The sequence below is a fragment of the Chaetura pelagica genome, unplaced genomic scaffold, assembly GCF_000747805.2.
Source record: "Chaetura pelagica isolate M959 unplaced genomic scaffold, ChaPel_1.0 scaffold551, whole genome shotgun sequence".
Lineage (NCBI taxonomy): Eukaryota > Metazoa > Chordata > Aves > Apodiformes > Apodidae > Chaetura > Chaetura pelagica.
Genome location: NW_009952067.1, coordinates 117,154 through 135,717, shown reverse-complemented (window position 1 = coordinate 135,717; position 18,564 = coordinate 117,154). Strand labels below are relative to the sequence as shown.

General features: G+C 38.2%; 1 protein-coding gene across 3 annotated transcripts in view; it reads right to left on the bottom strand.

Moving 5' to 3' along the window:
* Positions 1-774: 774 nt before the first annotated feature.
* The window catches only part of MLLT4 (myeloid/lymphoid or mixed-lineage leukemia (trithorax homolog, Drosophila); translocated to, 4), an 84,398-nt gene continuing 66,608 nt past the window's right edge, over positions 775-18,564 (bottom strand). Inside the window, exons 28-32 of one of the 3 annotated variants that reach the window (XM_010005286.1) lie at positions 15,199-16,221; positions 9,295-9,423; positions 6,893-7,184; positions 2,516-2,600; positions 775-1,369 (exon numbers count right to left, since the gene is read on the bottom strand). In XM_010005286.1, the coding sequence (XP_010003588.1) occupies positions 1,225-1,369; positions 2,516-2,600; positions 6,893-7,184; positions 9,295-9,423; positions 15,199-16,221 (1,674 nt within the window). In that variant the 3' untranslated portion in view covers positions 775-1,224. Of the gene's footprint in view, positions 1,370-2,515; positions 2,601-6,892; positions 7,185-9,279; positions 9,430-15,198; positions 16,222-18,564 lie in introns of those variants that run through there. The other 2 variants (XM_010005293.1, XM_010005301.1) reach the window with 2 other exon arrangements.

The following is an 18,564-nucleotide window of genomic DNA, read 5'->3' as shown; positions in this document are numbered from 1 at the left end:
GCTATTACAGTGTGAAAAAAATAGCTTGAACTGCCAAGAAGATTTTCAGTACAACAGTAACAGAATGTCAGTAAAGCCAGCTAGACTGCAGAAGAGCTCGCTAGCTCTGCTTCCACGGTGGGAGCAGAGGTGGTTCACTGCCAGCACACCAGGTCTGTTAACCACCTCACTAACATTCCCACTCCCAGCCATCAGTATTGGATCTGATGCTTCACACTTGAGTCTTTTTCTCTCATATGCCAGTTCACTTCTCCATAGAGGAAAAAAAAGGTATTGCTGAACTGATAATAGCAGAATTATCAATACTGTTCCATGCCTAATTGCCTAGCAACTTCCACTCTACCTTTCTCTGAAAACATACATTTCTGTTCTGCTAACCTTGGAACTGGAATCACTACTCCTTGCCTTTAACACACTACTAACAGTTTGGTCCTAGCTGATGAAGGGTCACTAGTACAGCCTACTATCTATTGCTTATGTAATTTTTAATAAAACAATTACCCAAAGCTTTCATCTTCACATTTTTGAAAGTCTGCAACACATGTAGTGGGGATGCATTCACCTACAGACCATTCCATAACTACAGATAAATTTGTATACAACCACTTCAGACCCAACAAATACGTAGAACTAGCAATGTTATTATTCCAAGGTTCTACCTAGAAAATGTGTGTTCTCCCAGTACTCAGTGACAGTAAGGTCTGTATTGATATGCTGATCATTGTCTGAACACCATACAGTATATCAGATTTTCATATAAAGTCTTATTTAAGGTGGCCCAGATATTGGCTGCTTATCAAACAACCTAAAATATTAATTTCTAGTGCACAGTTTAGGCAGTTCAAGCTATTCTCACTCTCTCTGCTCAGCAGCTAAAACAAAAGTGTGTCTGTAAAACACCAGGAAACAGAACTTATCTTTGACAAGTGCTACTTGGTCTGGTGCACAAGAACTTAACCCCCAAAAGAGAAAGAAAAAAGTTACCTTCACGTGATTCATATTTTTAAAATTGTACAGTGCTTTCATTGTATAAACCACAAGCTCCTGGCAAATTAATCAATCTTCTTGCTATTGCAACATCTCTAAATCTCAATTAACAGTCTTAGATATAGAGGAATCAAAGTCACTCCCTTCAGAAAACATTTTCTGTTCATTAGTAGTGTCCCCCCATCTCAATCCCTCAATTTAGAGATCTTCAGTTACATCTGATAAGGTGCTTTAATCTCATTTTGTGTTCAACTCATTTTCCAGTTCCATTAATTTCCTAGAAGCTTTTACTTTATTGGATACATCCTGACCCTGTGAAAAAAGCCGCTGGCGTTCCCTGAACGTCAAGTTTTCTGGTGCTCCAGGTAAATCTGTTTCTTGACTGGAAAGGAGACAAAAAAAAAAAGGTCTTTGTTATAATTCTTATCTACATTATCCTTACATATAGTAATTTTTAGTGACACGTACTGACTGTTAGCTTTTTTACTCCAGCAAATGACTCTCCATTTAGTGTTCTGCAAGGTTTTGTTCCCCACAGATACCTTTAAATCTGACATTATGCCATCACTTAGACAAATTAACAGCTCATGACCATTGCTATCACACTAACATGAATAAAACTGCTTGCCACTTTTCAAACTGGAGTGCAGGTGCAAACTAAAGCTCTGTCTGTATTAGCACAGCATTGTTGTTATGGCTAAATCAGGAAGCCTTTCTGTGGCAGATTGTGTCCAGGCAAAAAGCACTGGAATACAAAGCTTTTGTGTCTTGGCCAACAAAATTCCTAGCACGGAGGCACACTGTTAGTGGCTGCAACACCTCTGTATTTTATTCTACAGTGGCAAAGCTTTCAAGTGCAATCGTTGCCTAAGCTCTTGCACTTAACTTTTACCCTTGTAGCAAATCAATTTTTGTATTATTTCTGACCACTGCAGTGAAGATAACAAATCATTCTAAATTATAGCAGTAACAATACTTTACATATGTGATTAACCCTCATATAATAAAGCTTTAATATGTATTTTGAGTTTCTTGATCAGAAAAGGTTTCACTTTTAGCTTCAAGAGGTGTCTGCTCCGCACGCTTCACTGAAACATTACCTCAACTTTAAAATATAGGAATTGGGCTAACAGTTTCTACAGAATCTGAGCCAGCCCTAGTCACACCTTCAGTATGCTCCACAGTAAAGACTGCCTTGCAGATGAGACACAGCCTGTATTGTTTATGCTTACTTCAAATTTATCAAGAAACCCACTTGAGAGGCACTGCTCAGATTCATAAATACACCTGAAACAGTTTAATTTGTTAATTTACATGATTTACTGAAGTTGCTCAGCTGTAGAGCTAGAATTTGCTCATGTGGAGTAACACTTCAGATCACCTAAAAACTTGTGAAAAACTCATTTGCATTTTATAGTAACCCAAGATACTCCAGAGCCAAATGCAGAACTCTTGAACAGCACAGTCTTTACTACTACAACAACAGAAAACATTGCAGGAATTAGTTAGTGGACTCCTGCAACTTCACCTTTTAGATCTTTTGTCTCTCGGATCCCGATAAACTTCATGGGCCCCAACAGCTGCTCCTGTAGATCCAGTGTATGAATTTATTCCTTATGCAAAAGAAAAAGCAAGTTGAAGGACAGCAGTTACAACACTAAAGTTTTATACTGTACTTCTTAAGAAAGGTGCAGTGCTTCTTTCAAGAAATAATCTCAAACTAGAATTATACATTCAGAGGATCACCTGACCCATAGATTATTTAAAACCAGTACAACTAAATTTAATGCCCCTCAAACAGCTTTTATTTTTTTTATTCCTAATTTTGAGTCAGAACACATTTTGTTCAGGTTAACAAGCACGTATGAGAACATGGTCTTTATTTTATTACAGCTTACTGTGAGACACACATTAGAAGTTGTTCAAGGAGACTGATGGAAAAAGCAACACACTTCACTATCCAGTGACAGTCTCCACAGGAAATGTTAGCTGCAGCTGCTCTCTTTATGAAGCTAAAAGTAATCTTAGTATATACCATCTCTGAAATTCAGCAGTCAGAATTTCTGTCTCTGTTCAGTCTGATTAAGTAAACTGTATCACTCAGAAAATGCCCCATTTCCCCCAGCCCTCAACTGCAAATTTCAAACAAGTATCTTGCAGCACTGCACCTTTAGTTTAAGTTGATATAACACACAGGTTTTACACATTATATTAATTATTTCTAAAGGCCACAAGACAAAACTTTTTCTTTCCAATCACAAAAGATTTAATAATTTAATCTATATTTAGACCATATTATCTTAATAACTGTCAAGAAAAGAGTAAAACTAAGTGTCAGCACAATATTCAGATTTGTCTTCAGACAATTCTGATCTCAGTATGGTACATGTTATGTCTTGTGAACCTTCCTCAGTACAGAAAGAAAAATTTGCTTCTTCCACTGGTGTGTGTAACTTTTCATAAATATTCAAACAAAGAGACACAGGAGGCTGGAACACACCAACAAATTTAACTCATATGTTGAAGGCTGAATTTTTTCCACCAATAACTAATATCAAACCAAATCACAGCAGGTATGCCAGGCACATGAAGAAATTTTTGTTCTTTCAGACATGAGTTTGATATGCATACAGTATCACCTTCCCTACTTTGAAAAGTCTGGATCCACATGCTGTGGTTCACATGTCCACTGGTTTCAGGACAGTAGTTTTGACTTGGATGTTGGCTTTTTTCTTGGTCAGCTGACAGACCCAATAGTCTTATGAGACCCAGTGGAAGAAGATATGAGAGTAAAATTTGCAGAAGCATGGTTTACTAGAGTTAACACTCAGAACAGAAAAAAAAGCTGTAAAGGACAGTAATGTAACAGAGTCAGCGAGATGGGAGATGGTAAACTGCACAGTGAGGTCTGCATTTTGTGCAAACGGCTTTGTACATTACGCAGGCAGTCTTCATAGAAGCTTGAGCAATCAGGTGAGGTTAACCTGTTCTCATGGCTATTTTAAAAATTATGAAATAAGAGTATTCAGAATTAGTTGTATGGTTCATGAATTAGGTTATTAAAGGCGAAGCATCATACTACAGTACTCCTTAATGGTTACCAAAACCCTAACCAGATCTTTGTAATGCTCCTTCTGATTGTTTTCCAGGAAATACAAACATGCACACACAAAAAAAATATCACTATTAATTTCTCTTTCCTGAGATTCCTTTTTCTGTTAAAATTATCAAAAATCAGGATTTGGAAATGCAATTACATATGAAACAGCATTCTGGGTTGCAGATGATGGGAGGCAGGAAGAGTGTGACTGATGGTTCTAGAGTTACTTAATCATTCCATGTACAGACTTCAAAGTGCCAAAGAAGGAAGGAAAGTAACGGCCTTGGAAGCCCATGTGTTGTAACCAAGGTGCATTTTACAATTTAAGTCCTTTGAAAAAGGACAAATTCACTACAGACACAGTACAAGTTTCATGTCAGAAGCCTGCCATTTCAGAATATTCCTAAAAGCAAGCTGACAACATAGATACTCATAGTGCTTTTAAAGAGAATATTCTCTACCTATTTTCTGCATTTCTTTAGTCTTATTTTAACTCATTAGTTCTGTGTGATAAAAGGAGCTCAAAAGCTAGAGTCTTTCTAATACAAATCTATGATTTGGGTTCACTGTTGTGGGTTTATCAGTGGGCTGACATGCATGGTAGGTAGGCAAGCATAATGGAATTGTTTGCATTGTAATGGCAGCACATAGTAGGTAGTGCACAGTGTGTCTACTTACACTCCAGCCTAATGGCAACAGACTGAAAAACTAAAACCTTCCCTCACCCTTCTTCAAGATTTGGAACCTATGACAGAGCCAGACAGGAGCAATGGACGGACTTGCAGGATCCATAGGGATTACTACATTATAAGATCTTATAGTCAACACTTAGGGTAAGTAATAGCTGTGGGCTTTTTTCCATTTAAGTGAGTTATCAATGGGGATACTTTTTATGCAACATGCGTGCTGTACTGACCCAAACAGTGAAACTGCTAAGCATCAACTCCTATCAGTTGGACAGTAAAGCTAAACTACTGTCCCTTCAGTGCTATCAGAACTACACAATATTGTGCAGAGCTTCTCTTTGGCACTGGAAGCAGCAGCTAATTTGCCTGGCAAAGAAAAAGGATGCCCTGCTAGGAAACAATGACTAGAGCCTCAACTGTAAAGGATGCAGACAGGAAGCTCAGAGTACCATGTACCTCTATGGCCTCAAACATATCCTAAACCGGATTCATACACTACTGGAACTGCATTAGAAGTGCTTCTGACAGATGGAACCTATTCAGAGGCTCATATGCCTATTCAGAGGCCCCTTGTGACCAGGGTACACCACACCTCTAATTAAAGAAAGTGATTTTCATAATTCACCAAGTGGCCAAAAAGATGATCAGTGATGTTCCCTATTGAAGGCTTCCACACATGTCATTGAGACTTGGATTCAGTAAACAAGTTAACCAGTCAACTAGAAGCCAGCATAAACACTTCTCCTTGATATCTCAGGTGACTTGCTACCCTTTGCATTTTAGAAGGATGATCTGATCGGCTGAAGTTGGTTGTCAGGCATTTGTTGACCTCCAGCACAAATAAAAAGAACAAACTAGGGGAACAGTCATGGCCACCGTTCCCTTCAGAAGAATACACAAGAAAACAAATGTAGAGGAAGCACTGGCAAATGCTTCCATTTAAAGACAAAGTCTTGTAGGAATAAACTGCAAATTCGTTAGAGTGAGATCCACCCAGACACATACTCAAAGAGTAAAGTATGTAAGCTTCCTCCTATATGGCAGCAGTTTAAAGAAACGTAGCATGGAAATTTGGACTGAATTAGCCTTGAATTCACTAGTATAGCTAAACTAGTACTCTGCAGATAAAATATGGTGAAGTTACACTGGCAGCTCTGAATTTAAACTCCATTATGGTTGTCCACCTTGAGTTATAAAAGAACCAAGATGAGAAGAAATATGGGGTGTAGAAATGGAGGGAAGGAATACAACAAAAGCACTAACATGAAATGTAGATTTTTGTCTCTGCAAGAAAACTGCATTGTACAAACCAGAAGTAAAGAAATGGTGAAATACATGAAACTAACTGTGTGTCCTGTATGTCTCTCGGTGCTTGTGTTTTTAAGAAATACATCTATAAATGTAATTTTTAAAGCCATTTGCACATACTATTAAGAGAGAGAACCCTGGTACCAATCACGAAAACAGAAGATAAGCTCTGTCCATAAACCCATTAGAAAAGGTTTCCTGTGTTCAAGAAAGGTGCACTTTCAGATGCCCTGAGTAACCAGTGGTCAGTCATACAAAACAAATCACTGAGAGATACAGAGTGAAAGCCAAAACCAACAGTACTTGAAATGGTCGAGTAACAGTTAAAATAATTTCTGATTCACTGTGTGAAAGATGGAATTTTTGTTTTTTCAGAGTTTGGGTAAGGAACAAGGAAATCTGAGAGATCAAAATATTTAAGGAATTGGAAGATTGTATTAATATCAGGATTTAAGTTAGATCACCACAGTGGAAATAGTGATTAAGTGGGAGAAAATAAATCACAAAGTAAGTGATTCAATCTGCAGCATCAGAGTTGAAAATGTGAGGATAGTTCTGTAGAGGTGATTGATTTCATGGTGTCTACCTTTAGAGCTGCTGGCATGGATGAAACTTGGCTTGTTTGGTGGGGGTGGGGGCTGACTTTTTTTGGCAGTAGTACTGTTGGCAATGACTGGAGATGACTGGAATGAGTTGGAAAGAAAGAGGCCATCTGAAACTGGGCGAGGCTGACGGGAGGGCTGCTGTGGCTTAAGGGTGGCAGGAGGAAAGTCACCATAAGATTTTCTTGTGCTGGAGTACTTATCCTGACCTGCTAGATTGGAATCCTCCTCCTCCTCATCATCATCATTGTATGCAACAAACTTGGCAGTATAAATCGTGTCAGGGGAGAGGACCTGTGTTTTGAGGTAAGAGGTGTTTCGCTGAGGTGGGGGAGGAGGAGCGTTAGATGAAGGGGTTGGGGATGGGAGTTCATATTCCCGTGGAAGTGGAGGTCTGTACAGACCAGGCTCGTCAGGTTCCAGTAATCTTCGTTCTGCTTCATCGTGCTGCCTGCGCCTTTCGGCCTCTAAGCGACTGTAATACTCCTCTTCCTGTCGCCTCTGCAAGGCCAGAGGAAACAGAAACACAGTGGTCAGGAAAAATAATCTTTCTTAGAAGGAAATGTCTAAATTTTCCATCACGGAGCTACATCCATTTTTTTTGTTTCCTTTTCTGGCAATAGCAGGGCAGCTACGTGGACTCATACAAAGAATGTTTACTACTATGAAAAAAATGGCTGGCATCCTGTAACACAGCAGTGCTGTTATTTCCAGATGTACCACTGCCTGTGGGAACTAAGGGCAATTCCAGCATTTAGTACTCAAAATGTAACTACAGTTAATAAGGGCTAGATTTACTAAAGCCATAAAGAATCTGTGGGAGAGGAAAATAACTAAAATTAACTACCATCTTAAAAAAGGAACTTAATAATTTTGCTGCATGCTTATACAACGTAAATTAATCAATAGTACCTTGGAATAAATGTCTCCTAACAGAGCTTCCAGTTAAAATACCAGGAAAATTACTTTCACACAGTAATCAAATTACAAAGAACTATTCTGAAACAGACATCAAATAACTGGTTTTAAAAAACATTTATAAAAAACAAATTAAAAATCCCTAAGCTAATGGTATTTATATGAGGCTACTGACAATTTAAAGGCCATGAAATATCTTCTACGTATTTTTCCATTTTAAAAGATTTTTACTGTTTTAAACTAGATACCATTTAATTCTGTTCAGCTCTTGTCTGAGCCACATTGTAAATTAATACAAGGGTCTATTCAGTAGTTTGTTTGATAACAAATGAAAACGTGTATTTGGAAAATATGTTATAAAAACATTTTTGTCTAAGCATTAGTATAACTTCTGCTGGAAATACATGACATTTTAAACAACCAACCATTCTGGTTTTAATCTGTGTGTTTAAAAAAATCCAACTTATCTGCTCAACACCTTGGGACAGTTATCCTAAAAAAGTAGTAAGTCATGCTGATCATGTTCATCTAAAGCAAAGACATGAAACTCTGTATTCTCAAAAACCACTGTCGTGGTCAGATGCTACTGAGTTCTGAGTTGGTAGATGTATGAGTGTATCTGTCAAGATCTGTCAGTGACAAGTGTGTGATCCAAATGTCATTTGGCTGTGTTGTCAGAAATGTAGAAAGTCTTGGCTGTTGGTTTTTGTTTGTTTGTTTGTTTTAAACTTCCTGCAGTAAGCTTTTAAATGCTTTCCTTAGTCCAGATACACCTTCCTCACCTATCACCATCCCCAGCTCAGCTTTCTTCTACCCATTAATCCATACTGCTTATGGAAAACAGTCTAACAAAGCTTGAAAACAATCTAACAAACTGAATTAAAGTCAATACATTAAGGGTTTTTTAAAAAAATGTATTTGCTCAATCTTCCAAGATTAAATTTCTCTCCACATTAAAAGCTAGCCCTCTTTTCATTCTGAAGTCAGTGTTACCAACAGCCAAGTCTTCACAATCTGAACAAAAGTAACTGTTCTTTCTCTAGGAAGAAGAGGGTCTTAACAAACATGCCAAGAGTCAAATGAGGTGCTTTATCTTCCAGTTTTGAGCAATAAAGCTTCTCAAATTAATGTTTAATGTTCTGAGGAAACCTAGAAGTTTGAATATTTAGAATCTGATTGCAGTGACTTATCTGCTGAAATTATTTACTTCCTTTCGAGAAACCAACTTCTTTTCCTCTCGTAATTCAGACATAAGACAATATGGACTTTGTCATCTCCACTTCACTGTGTCTCATATTTCTCCCCCTTTCTCTGTATCTCTAACAATTACTGCAAAAATATTCAAGTGCAAATCTCTGAGACACAGCAAAACCTCACACCACTAACAGTAGGCAGGTCATGTTGGGGCTGAAGGAAACCAGAAGGTAATTAATTTCTGCCATAACTTTCCAAAAAGGGTCTGAAGGCAAGCCCTTGACACTGCTGAAGGCCTCCAGACACTATGCCTACAGCATTTCTGCAACACCAGTCAGCTCTGGGCACCTCAAACAGGATATTTGTTTAATTACTTTTTTGTTTATATTGGATAAACTGAAGCCTTGAGCTGTGACCCTTAGCACTAGGGCTAGCATGTTTAGCCAGGCTAAAAAGCAGAGGCCTGTAAGAACCCCTGCAGCACTCAGATGATCACCACCTTTTCTTCAGCCTCTCTTCTGGTCCGCTCCTCCTCTTGCTGCCGGCGCTCTTCTTCCTGCCTGGCCCTGTCTTCTGCTTCCCGCTTGCGCAACTCTTCCAGTTGCTGCTGCCGTCTGCGCTCTTCATCCTGTAACTAACACACACACTCCTTTAATTTTTTTGTCATTCACACAGGTAAGATAGGTTAAAAAAAAAAAAAAAGGAACCTGATCATATGCATCCAAAAATAACTCATTCACAGTAGAAAATGCTATACTACAGATAAAGCAATGCTATTTCCAGCTGTTAGGAGTATGCTTTGGTATACTGGTTACCAGAGATGGAAAAAAAAAAAAAAAAAAAAAAAAAAAGGAAAAAGAGAAAAAATTAAAAAAGGAAAAAAAGAGATGCACAGAACTAAATACATAAAAGCACAAAACACACCAAGAGACTTTTAAAGCAGTCATATATAAACCCCTAGCAGAAGACAGAGGTGACTCACGTTCAAGACAGCTTTGGAAACGATAGTCTCACAGGTACAGTAAAGTGAGATTAAATACTTGGAACCAACAGTCTTGAGCTCCAGCAGCCAATTGGTTTTTCATTTTGGATTAGTGTTTAAGCACCGGAAAATGATGACTCATTAGTCAAAGGGTCAATCCTTTTAAAGTAACAGGATCATTCAGCAACTCTGCAAGTAGTCTCAGGAGATAAATAAAATCTCCCACTGTATCTGCAACAGATGTGTTTTGCAAAAAGCAAAGAGAGAGGCAAAGAAATCTTTGACTACTGAGACTAGTCAGCCCACACGAACAACTGTTGCCCAACAGACAACACTGTTTTATATATGCTTATGATAAACACTGCACAGATAAGAAAACTGAGTAAAAAAAACCCCAAACTTGGCATGATTCTCTAAAGCTAACAGCATCTAAGCCCTTGATGAACAAGCATGTTCACTGGCACAATAACATTCACGAGTAGAAATTAACTGGTATATACGCTGTATTATTTCTTACTGCAGCATGTGTTTTGAAGTGATTTCTCCACCAAGATTTTTATACTGATTGGTATAAATCAGCAAATCATTGGATCTATACACTGTATGTGAAAGGGATTTTTTTACAATCCAGTTTCATTTACAGAGAAAGGTCCTTAAGACAAAAAGCAATGATACAGTAAGCGAAACTTATTTTTAATAGGCTTTGTGATGACAGTCCTCATGTAGGCATCCTTCTCCCCCAGTTAATTAACAGAAAACGTAGATTAGGTTTCTAATAAATTCTATAATAAACTCTAAAAAATTTTTTTATTAATTGAAAGCTAAAGAACAAAATTAATTCATTTCATTTAGGCAGTAATTTGTAAAATGTATACTAGAGGATGCTACCACTGAGTAAATCCCCCTTATTTAGGACTAAAACTTTTGTAATTCCACCTGGAAACAACAAAGATACAGCTCAAGTTCAGTATATATGGTACAGCAGGGAATAAAGCAGTTAACCAGCTCCCTTCTTGGATTAAGACCTCTTCTTGTCTTAGTTATTAAAAAAACATTATTTTAGCAGAGGAGATAATATTGCTGTCAAAAGGATAGACAGCTGGTAATTAAAAAGAGTTTATAGAAAAGAAGTAATTTCCTCATTAAGGAAAAAAAAAGGGCAAAAACTGCACAGCGAAAAAAATGCAGGAGAACTCCTTAACAACATCTCAATTGCATTTAGAGAAAAACTCTGAATGTGGCAGTTACTGATCCCAGGTTACGACAAGGATGCCTTTTTGCTTAGTAGGAAATATTCCTAGTCAAATGCACTTTAACAAGAAAATATTTCAAACTAAATTGAAGGGGAAGTTCTATTTTCTTGTGAGCTTAACTAAAGAAAGAAGGGAAAACTGGGCAGGGTGCCCACCTGGGAACTGCTGTCAACACACGAACCCTTAGTAATTGTGAAAACAACTGTATCCAGGTCAGAGGCTACTCTAAACATACCATATGCTTCTCTACCTCAAATAGTTTTTTTCTATGCTCTATTGGCAACATATGCTTGCAGCACTATTTCTACCTAGAAGAGGGTAAGAAATGTAACCCTTCTTCTGAGCTACTGCTCCTTGCAAGATCAGCCCATCAGTTCCTTATCAGAAATGTTAAGATATTGATGGGACTGGCAGGCACCCAGAAAGTCTCAGATTCCAGACAAAATCCAAGTACTGCTTAAAATGTTTTAAAAGAAGTTCCAGAAGAACTTAAATTTACACCTATTTATTTGTGACAACAAAAGATGTGTCAGATCCAGTAACGGCCAAGGGAATTTTAAAAGACCAACACTAATCAAGTTGACGTTGATGATTCAGGCATTAACTATTAATCACCTTTCACCAGCCTTTTAATCAGCAGAACAGATATTACCAATAGTTATAAAAGAAAGGAGCATTCTGAAGTGTTTTTCACCCCCCTCTAGAAACTACAAATTAATTTATTGAGTACATACAGTTATGTGGGATAGATTCAACTATGCCCAGAAAGTCATGTGAACAGTATGAAAATGATGAAACTAGGAAAAAGGCTTACTTACTGGGTATGACATTCAACGTAATCTATTTCACAATTAGCTTGCTTTTTTTTAAAGCTACATTTATTAACATCATAAATCCTTGTCTGATTCATGCCATCTAGATCAGTGTTCTATCTCTGACCATGACAAGAAGAGATGCACACAAGCCCTGGACATTTCTTCTAGTATCTCCCCAACATTCAGCATGGCACTAGAGATGCCAGCTGGTGCAGCCCTGGCTAATCCTTTGAGTAGCTGTTTACAGGCGTGATGTCTAATCCATTTTTAAAGCTGATACTGTCTGCCTTCACAACCTCCTGTCACAGAAAGATCCAGAAGCTCACAGCTTGGCAAAGTACTTTATCTACCCAGTCACAGCTCTACGGACTAAGGCTTAAGCAAAAAAAATGGGAGTAGCAAGAAGAAAAAACATTGAGATACTAAATCTGAAAAATCCATGACTCCTGGTTTGTCCATTAATTCAGAAAGCTGACACACTTTGCCTGTTTCCCTGCAGTCAAATGCTTAACACTAATGTACCACACAGATACAAAACTAAACACCTTAGATAGACTAAGTTATCTGAAATACGTATTTTAAAAGATGAAGTTTTAAAAAATAAAGCAGTGCTGAATATCCAAATTTATGTATTTAACAGTATGTTTACAATCTTTTTCAGCAATGTAAATTCATTAACAGGACTTGCAAGCATTACCCTTTTTTTCAAATTGGTACACTAATGATACAGAAATACACTTTGAAGGGGAGATACTTCTTCTCTAGAAGATTACAGAACTCTTTTTTTCCATGTAACCTTTCCAATGACAGCACTGAAATACAGAATTAAGTTTGAGTAATAGCAATTACTGCTGCAATTTGAAAGCCTGTCATGTTTTAGATGAAATAGAATGGTATTAACCAATTGAAACTGAAATTATATGGTAACTTAGTAACTGCATGTTTATGTGACATACTTGGAAATATTAGTTCATAATTAATTTTTGCATTTACAATTCACTTTAGTGATAATACTGTAACACTTGTAAACAACAGGGTTCCAGCATGTGCTAAAAGAGTATGCTGCTCTTAGTACATTTTCAGGACAATTTCACTTCAGATTAGAAAGGAATGGTGTTGCTAGAGCTCTGCTAAAACTTGCAGGGGTGGGAAGGGAAGGAAGGAAATCTTAACGCACAGCTTGTTCATTCAAAGTGCTTAGTAAAATTTTACACACACAAGTGCACAAAACATAAAATGCACAGTTTTATATTAGACCACTGCTACAACAAACAAATCTAGTCTGCAAGCACAATACAACATCTGAAAGGAAAAAAAAATGGGGAAACAAAGTCACCACATCTGGAAACATTCAAATGCATGCTTACAGTTAACTGCTTATTGTTTCACAATGATTTCTGAACACCCAAAGATGCCAAATCATCCTCCACACCACATAGGGTAGTTATTAATAATATCAGGAATTGAAATGGGAAAGAGATATTAAGAGAAAGAAACAAACATACCAAATCTAGAACAGAGATTGCTGGCACAGCAGTCTGCTGCAGGTAGTAAGAAAGGGGGGAAAAAAGAAAGATGCACAGTGAAAACAAAGATAGGTTAGACTTGAGCTATATCAAAAGCATTTTCTTTTATTTGATAAGTCAGCTGCTTTAGAATGAGGAACTGAAATGACATAATCCTGAAACAGACATATGAGACAATAAATAAATTTTTTAAATGAGTATTGGTTTGACTCACTGAAAACCTTGTTATTTCTCCAGTGATGCTACTTACTGCATCTCTAGTAGTATGACAGTGAAATGTAACCAAAATGCAAACATTACTTCAGTTCAAGACAATTGTTTTCGTTTAAAAATGTTCCAAAATGCTGAAAGAACTTCATGCACAAATAGTATTTTAAATCCAGTACTCACAGAGAAGACTGATATAATGTTATGCAATACAATTGGCTTTCTGTTAATGACACACAGCTCTTTTAGCCTTGCTGCAGTAAAATTTTAAATACAGTGTTTGTTAAAATGGCAGTTTTACACAGATTTTTTAATGCCCATAGGTAACTGTCTATGTGCTACAAATTACATGTTTGCAATGCTGGGCTTTAATGCAACCTGTTTGCCAAAAATATATTTAGCTTTTTTTTTCCTTCAGTTTCCAAGTCTGAGGTATCTATTGTTTTACACAGTAATAAAGTGAGCCACAAGAAAAAAGGAAAGGAATGCAGACTGCAGCAAATACAAGAATAAGTTTAGGAAATCAAGCTGCCAAAACAATCCTGAACTCCAATACTGCTCAAGTTGATAGCTATTTCTGAATGTCAGAATAATTATGTACAATTATGTACACACATTTCTCAAGAATTAAAAAATGCTTATTACAGAATTAAATCAACTTTCCAAGATAAACAAACAGAAGACATGCAGCATATTACAAAGCTAGTTTTCAAGCCTGTCAAAGTATAGCTATTGGTGTGTAACTTTGATATCTGGGCTACTATTCAGAAAAGAAAAAACAAATTTTCCTACAGAAACTTCCCAGAGACAACAGCCATTAGCAGAGTAATAAAAACATCATGCGGTTGAGTTGCATTATCTTATTAGATATATTATGAGCCTTCACAGCACTGAAGGCTAGGGTAAGCAAACCTTGTCAGATACTGATTAAACTGGACACCATGCAAAATCTAGGAATATATGAGCTGGAGCCCTAGACAGGGTGTATCCAAAACCACATGGCTCAGCCTAACACTCCCCCCTGCACTGCTGGGGTCACTTGGTGGTAGAGGTAGCAGCTGCCTTACGCCCCAGCCTCCCCTTGGAGAAGACCAGCAAAGTGAAACCTCAGTTCACTTCACTGTTTCCTGGAAGAAGCATGCATTCAGTGTTGGTGTTCAGGTCCAAGACTATAAATAAGAACACTTAAGAGATAAATATATTGGGAAGGGGTAGGAGTGGGAGACAAAAAACCCACACTACTCCTGATTCTCCTAGAGACTTTCATTATTTCAAACATTTTTGTTTACCTTCCTATAAGCAAATACCTGCCACATTTAACCTTCTAATCCTACTCCAGCTACACAGCCAAATCCCTTTATTCAAGGGGAGTTTCCCCACCACCAGAAAAGTAAATTCCATTGCCAACTTCGTTCTATAATAGGCAGCTATGATACTTCCTTAATACATCGCTTAACTGGTGAAGCCGCTGTAAGGTAGCAATTTTAAAATTCAAGGTATTTAAGAAAGCTTCATCCCCCTTTACCCTGTAAGAACATCAAAACACTCAAATAAAGCCAGAGAACCCACCAAGATATATATTTACAATACTTTTGTTTAGAAAGGATTATCCCTTTTTACCCTTGCTCTTCTTTCTGCCTCCAGTCGCTGCATGATGAGCATAGTATCCACATCATCATCCTCCTCTTCATCATCATCTTCATCCTTTTGCTTTGATTCTTGCAGTCGCTTTTGGAACTGCCACTCAAGCATGAGTTTGCGCAGGCGGTCATTTTCTTCTGCTGTACGATCAGGCTTGTTCTGAAGTTCCTGAATCTCTTTACTCAGCATGTCCACAATGTGCATCTGTTGCTGCTTCTCCAGTTTCTCCTTAGCATCCCGTTTCCAGGGATCTGGAGAGAGGCTATCACTAGAGGACAGTTCTTCCTTGCTGATAGTAATGTACTGCAGATCTCTCCGCTCAATAGTCCGAGGCTGCTGCTGAGGCTGCAACTCTCGAATAACTGTTTCTTGAGACCTTTGCAAAGTTGAAGGTTTTTCTGATTTCACTGGTTGAAGGGAAACAGGGGGAACCACAGGCTGAGGAGGAATTAGTGGCTGAGAACGCATTTGACCCAGTTTTCTCTCCTGCTCACGACGTTTCCTCTCTCGTTCTTCTTCCAAACGTGCCTTTTCCTTTTCATACCACCTCTGGTGCTCTTCTCTTTTTTTACGCTCAGCAGCAGCTACCTGAGAAGATGCTTGTGCTCCTACCTGATTTGGAGGAGGAGGGGGAGGCAGAGGCAAATCCATTTGTAGTTCATCAAATTCAGCTGCATAATGCACTGGAGGAGGCGGTGGTGGAGGGGGAAGATCTGTTCTGATGGGCTGGGAAATGGCCACTGGAGTTGGCTGGCTAGTAGCTGGAGTTTTCCAACGGCCAGGTCCACTTTTAGTTAAACAAGAACCAGGTGAGACTGGTTTGGATGAATGGTTCAGGTGTTCTTGGCTAGATGTGCTAGAATCCACAGATGAATTCATCCACTGATCGCTGTCTGACTTCCGATCAATGTACTCTACATCCTTCCGTATAACAACTTCCAAACGATTCCTCTCTGGCTGGAAAACTTTATCTCTGAGTTCTTCCTGGGAACGAGCCACACGCTGGAAAAAATTAAACAAGGCATTGATTTCATAGTCCATCTATATTAAACATATTTGAAAATGGCTCACGAACCACATTCTTATTACTGAAGGTAATTACTTGTAGCGAATTTCAGCATTTCCATGCCCAGTAAGTTTCCCAAAACCAACAATAAAATATTCTCAGTCCATTTCACTCATTCAAGTCATGGAAGAGTGCAACCCCTGAAATGCCTGGAAACCCAGACTGGGAGAAGGATGGATGCAAAATGGAGCTTAAGCTGAAAACCTCCCCAGCTCACACAACATCTCAGGACTACTGCTGACACCCCCACACACACACACGAGCACCAGAGTACTGGCAGCTTGGAACAGACACACCAGCTCTGCGATTCAGCCTCCAGCTGGCTTGACTGAACATTTTTCCTACTGGGAAGGCAAACTGAAAGGCTGCTGAGGGAGAGACAAGGGAGCTGCTGCCCAGCCTCCTCCACTAACAGGCGAGATGGCCAGCAGGAAGCTCTCCTTACGATAGCTCCATTCACAGGCACAGAATCTGGGCAGTCAGGTCGAATTCTACCTGCTCTGGAGGCTTCGTTTTACTGGCCTACACTTCAGCTGCTTTTTTATAGTGTCAAAGACCAAGTGTCTTTTTATTCAAGCTCAGGGTCTCACTACACTGTACAACCTCCTGAAAAGGAATCCTGGACCATAAATAAGGCTTATCAAATTTGTTAATGATTTTCTTGCAGCAAATATTCATACTTTGAAAGTTAGGAACTACTAAGCACTGAACATATAATGCACTAATTATCAACAACTGACAGAAGACTAACAATGCAAGCTCCTTTTCTTTTTCCTCCATCAACGACCTTAACTGTGACCTCTAAAGAATGCTGTCTTTGAGATAAACAAGTGTATTTTTTATGCTCTACTAGTCCAGCAGAGCTGAACACACAGCTATTTGTGTTAGATTTGCTGTAGAGATGCACCTAGCCAAACAGTTTGCTAATGCCTTCAGAAAACAAGCACTTCACATGAGACCATGGCTTATGGCAGCTGTTTTTTACAAGCCCAGTTCTGACTGTAAGAATAAAAGGATTTTTTTTTTTTTTAAGGTTTATTTTCCTCTTATTTTCAAATGAAAAGAACTATTGTACGGCAGAAAAAAAATTGTGTCCATGTTAAGTGCTTGTAAGGAGATAAAGCTAGTAATTTGCTTTATGAAAATAACTTTTTTGCTCTGCATTCAGCCTTAACACCATAGCTCAAATTCGGTATCTGTCAACAACCTTAACAGATGGTGTTCATCTCACTAGTTTTAACCACCTCTTCTAAGCTACACTTAAGCTTGTCTCAAACAGACGAGAGATGCATGTCCAGGCAGCAATTCATCCCATTAAGGCAAATGGGTAGGAACCATCCTCTGGAGTTTCTAGCCTCTCCCTGTCCTATCAGCGACAGAGAGAGCTTAGACATTAATTATGCTGCTAAGATTAGGTGAGGTGAAATCACAAAACATGAAGGTGTTAAGCACAGAAATTCAGCAAAATATTTCCATAGCTATATGCCACAGTCATCATCGAATCCTAGAATGGTTTGGATTGGAAGGAACCTTAAAGATCATCTAATTCCAACCCCCCAGGGTGGGCAGGGACATACTACACCAGAGCAGGTTGCTCAAAGCCCCAAGTAATTTAATTTGCAGCATTCTCCTTCAAAATTACCATTCTACTTTGAGTATAACTTCTATTTTATTAACCGATGAAATAATTAGGATTTCATATCTACTACTGAAAAAAGAAAGCTCTAGGCTTTTATCCAAGTCACTTTTTACTGAATTCACTTGCCAATACATGTGTGAGTAATCAATAATAAATCATCATTTTGCTTATATGACATAAGCTCAAAGTAATTTTCATGACACTGCTTTTCCAAAAGTAAAACATACTGAGCCTGCTATAAGGCTCTGCTTCTATCACAGATGAAGAAACAAAGAAAAAAAAAAGTCCCTCTGTATTTTCAAGTCCCGGGTGGATTAGAGAAAAAGATGATGCAGTGACTGGATTTAGTAGATCTAGATTTAATTTCCTGTATGGATTTGAGTAAAATCCTCATTTACAAAGCACTGAACAACATTATTTTTTGAATTTATAAAGGTACAGTGAGGGTAAATTCATTTCAGTCAAGAAGCAGCTGCACTGTGATAGTAGATGCAACTTTAAAAAAAAATTAACTGAGAGCAGGGAATGTGTTTCAGTGAAGTCCCTGGTTAAGTCTCAAATTCCTGTTTTATTTCATTTTTAATACTTCACTTGTCACTTCAACAAAGCACCCTGCAGGCAAAGAGTTTTTGCTACTTAA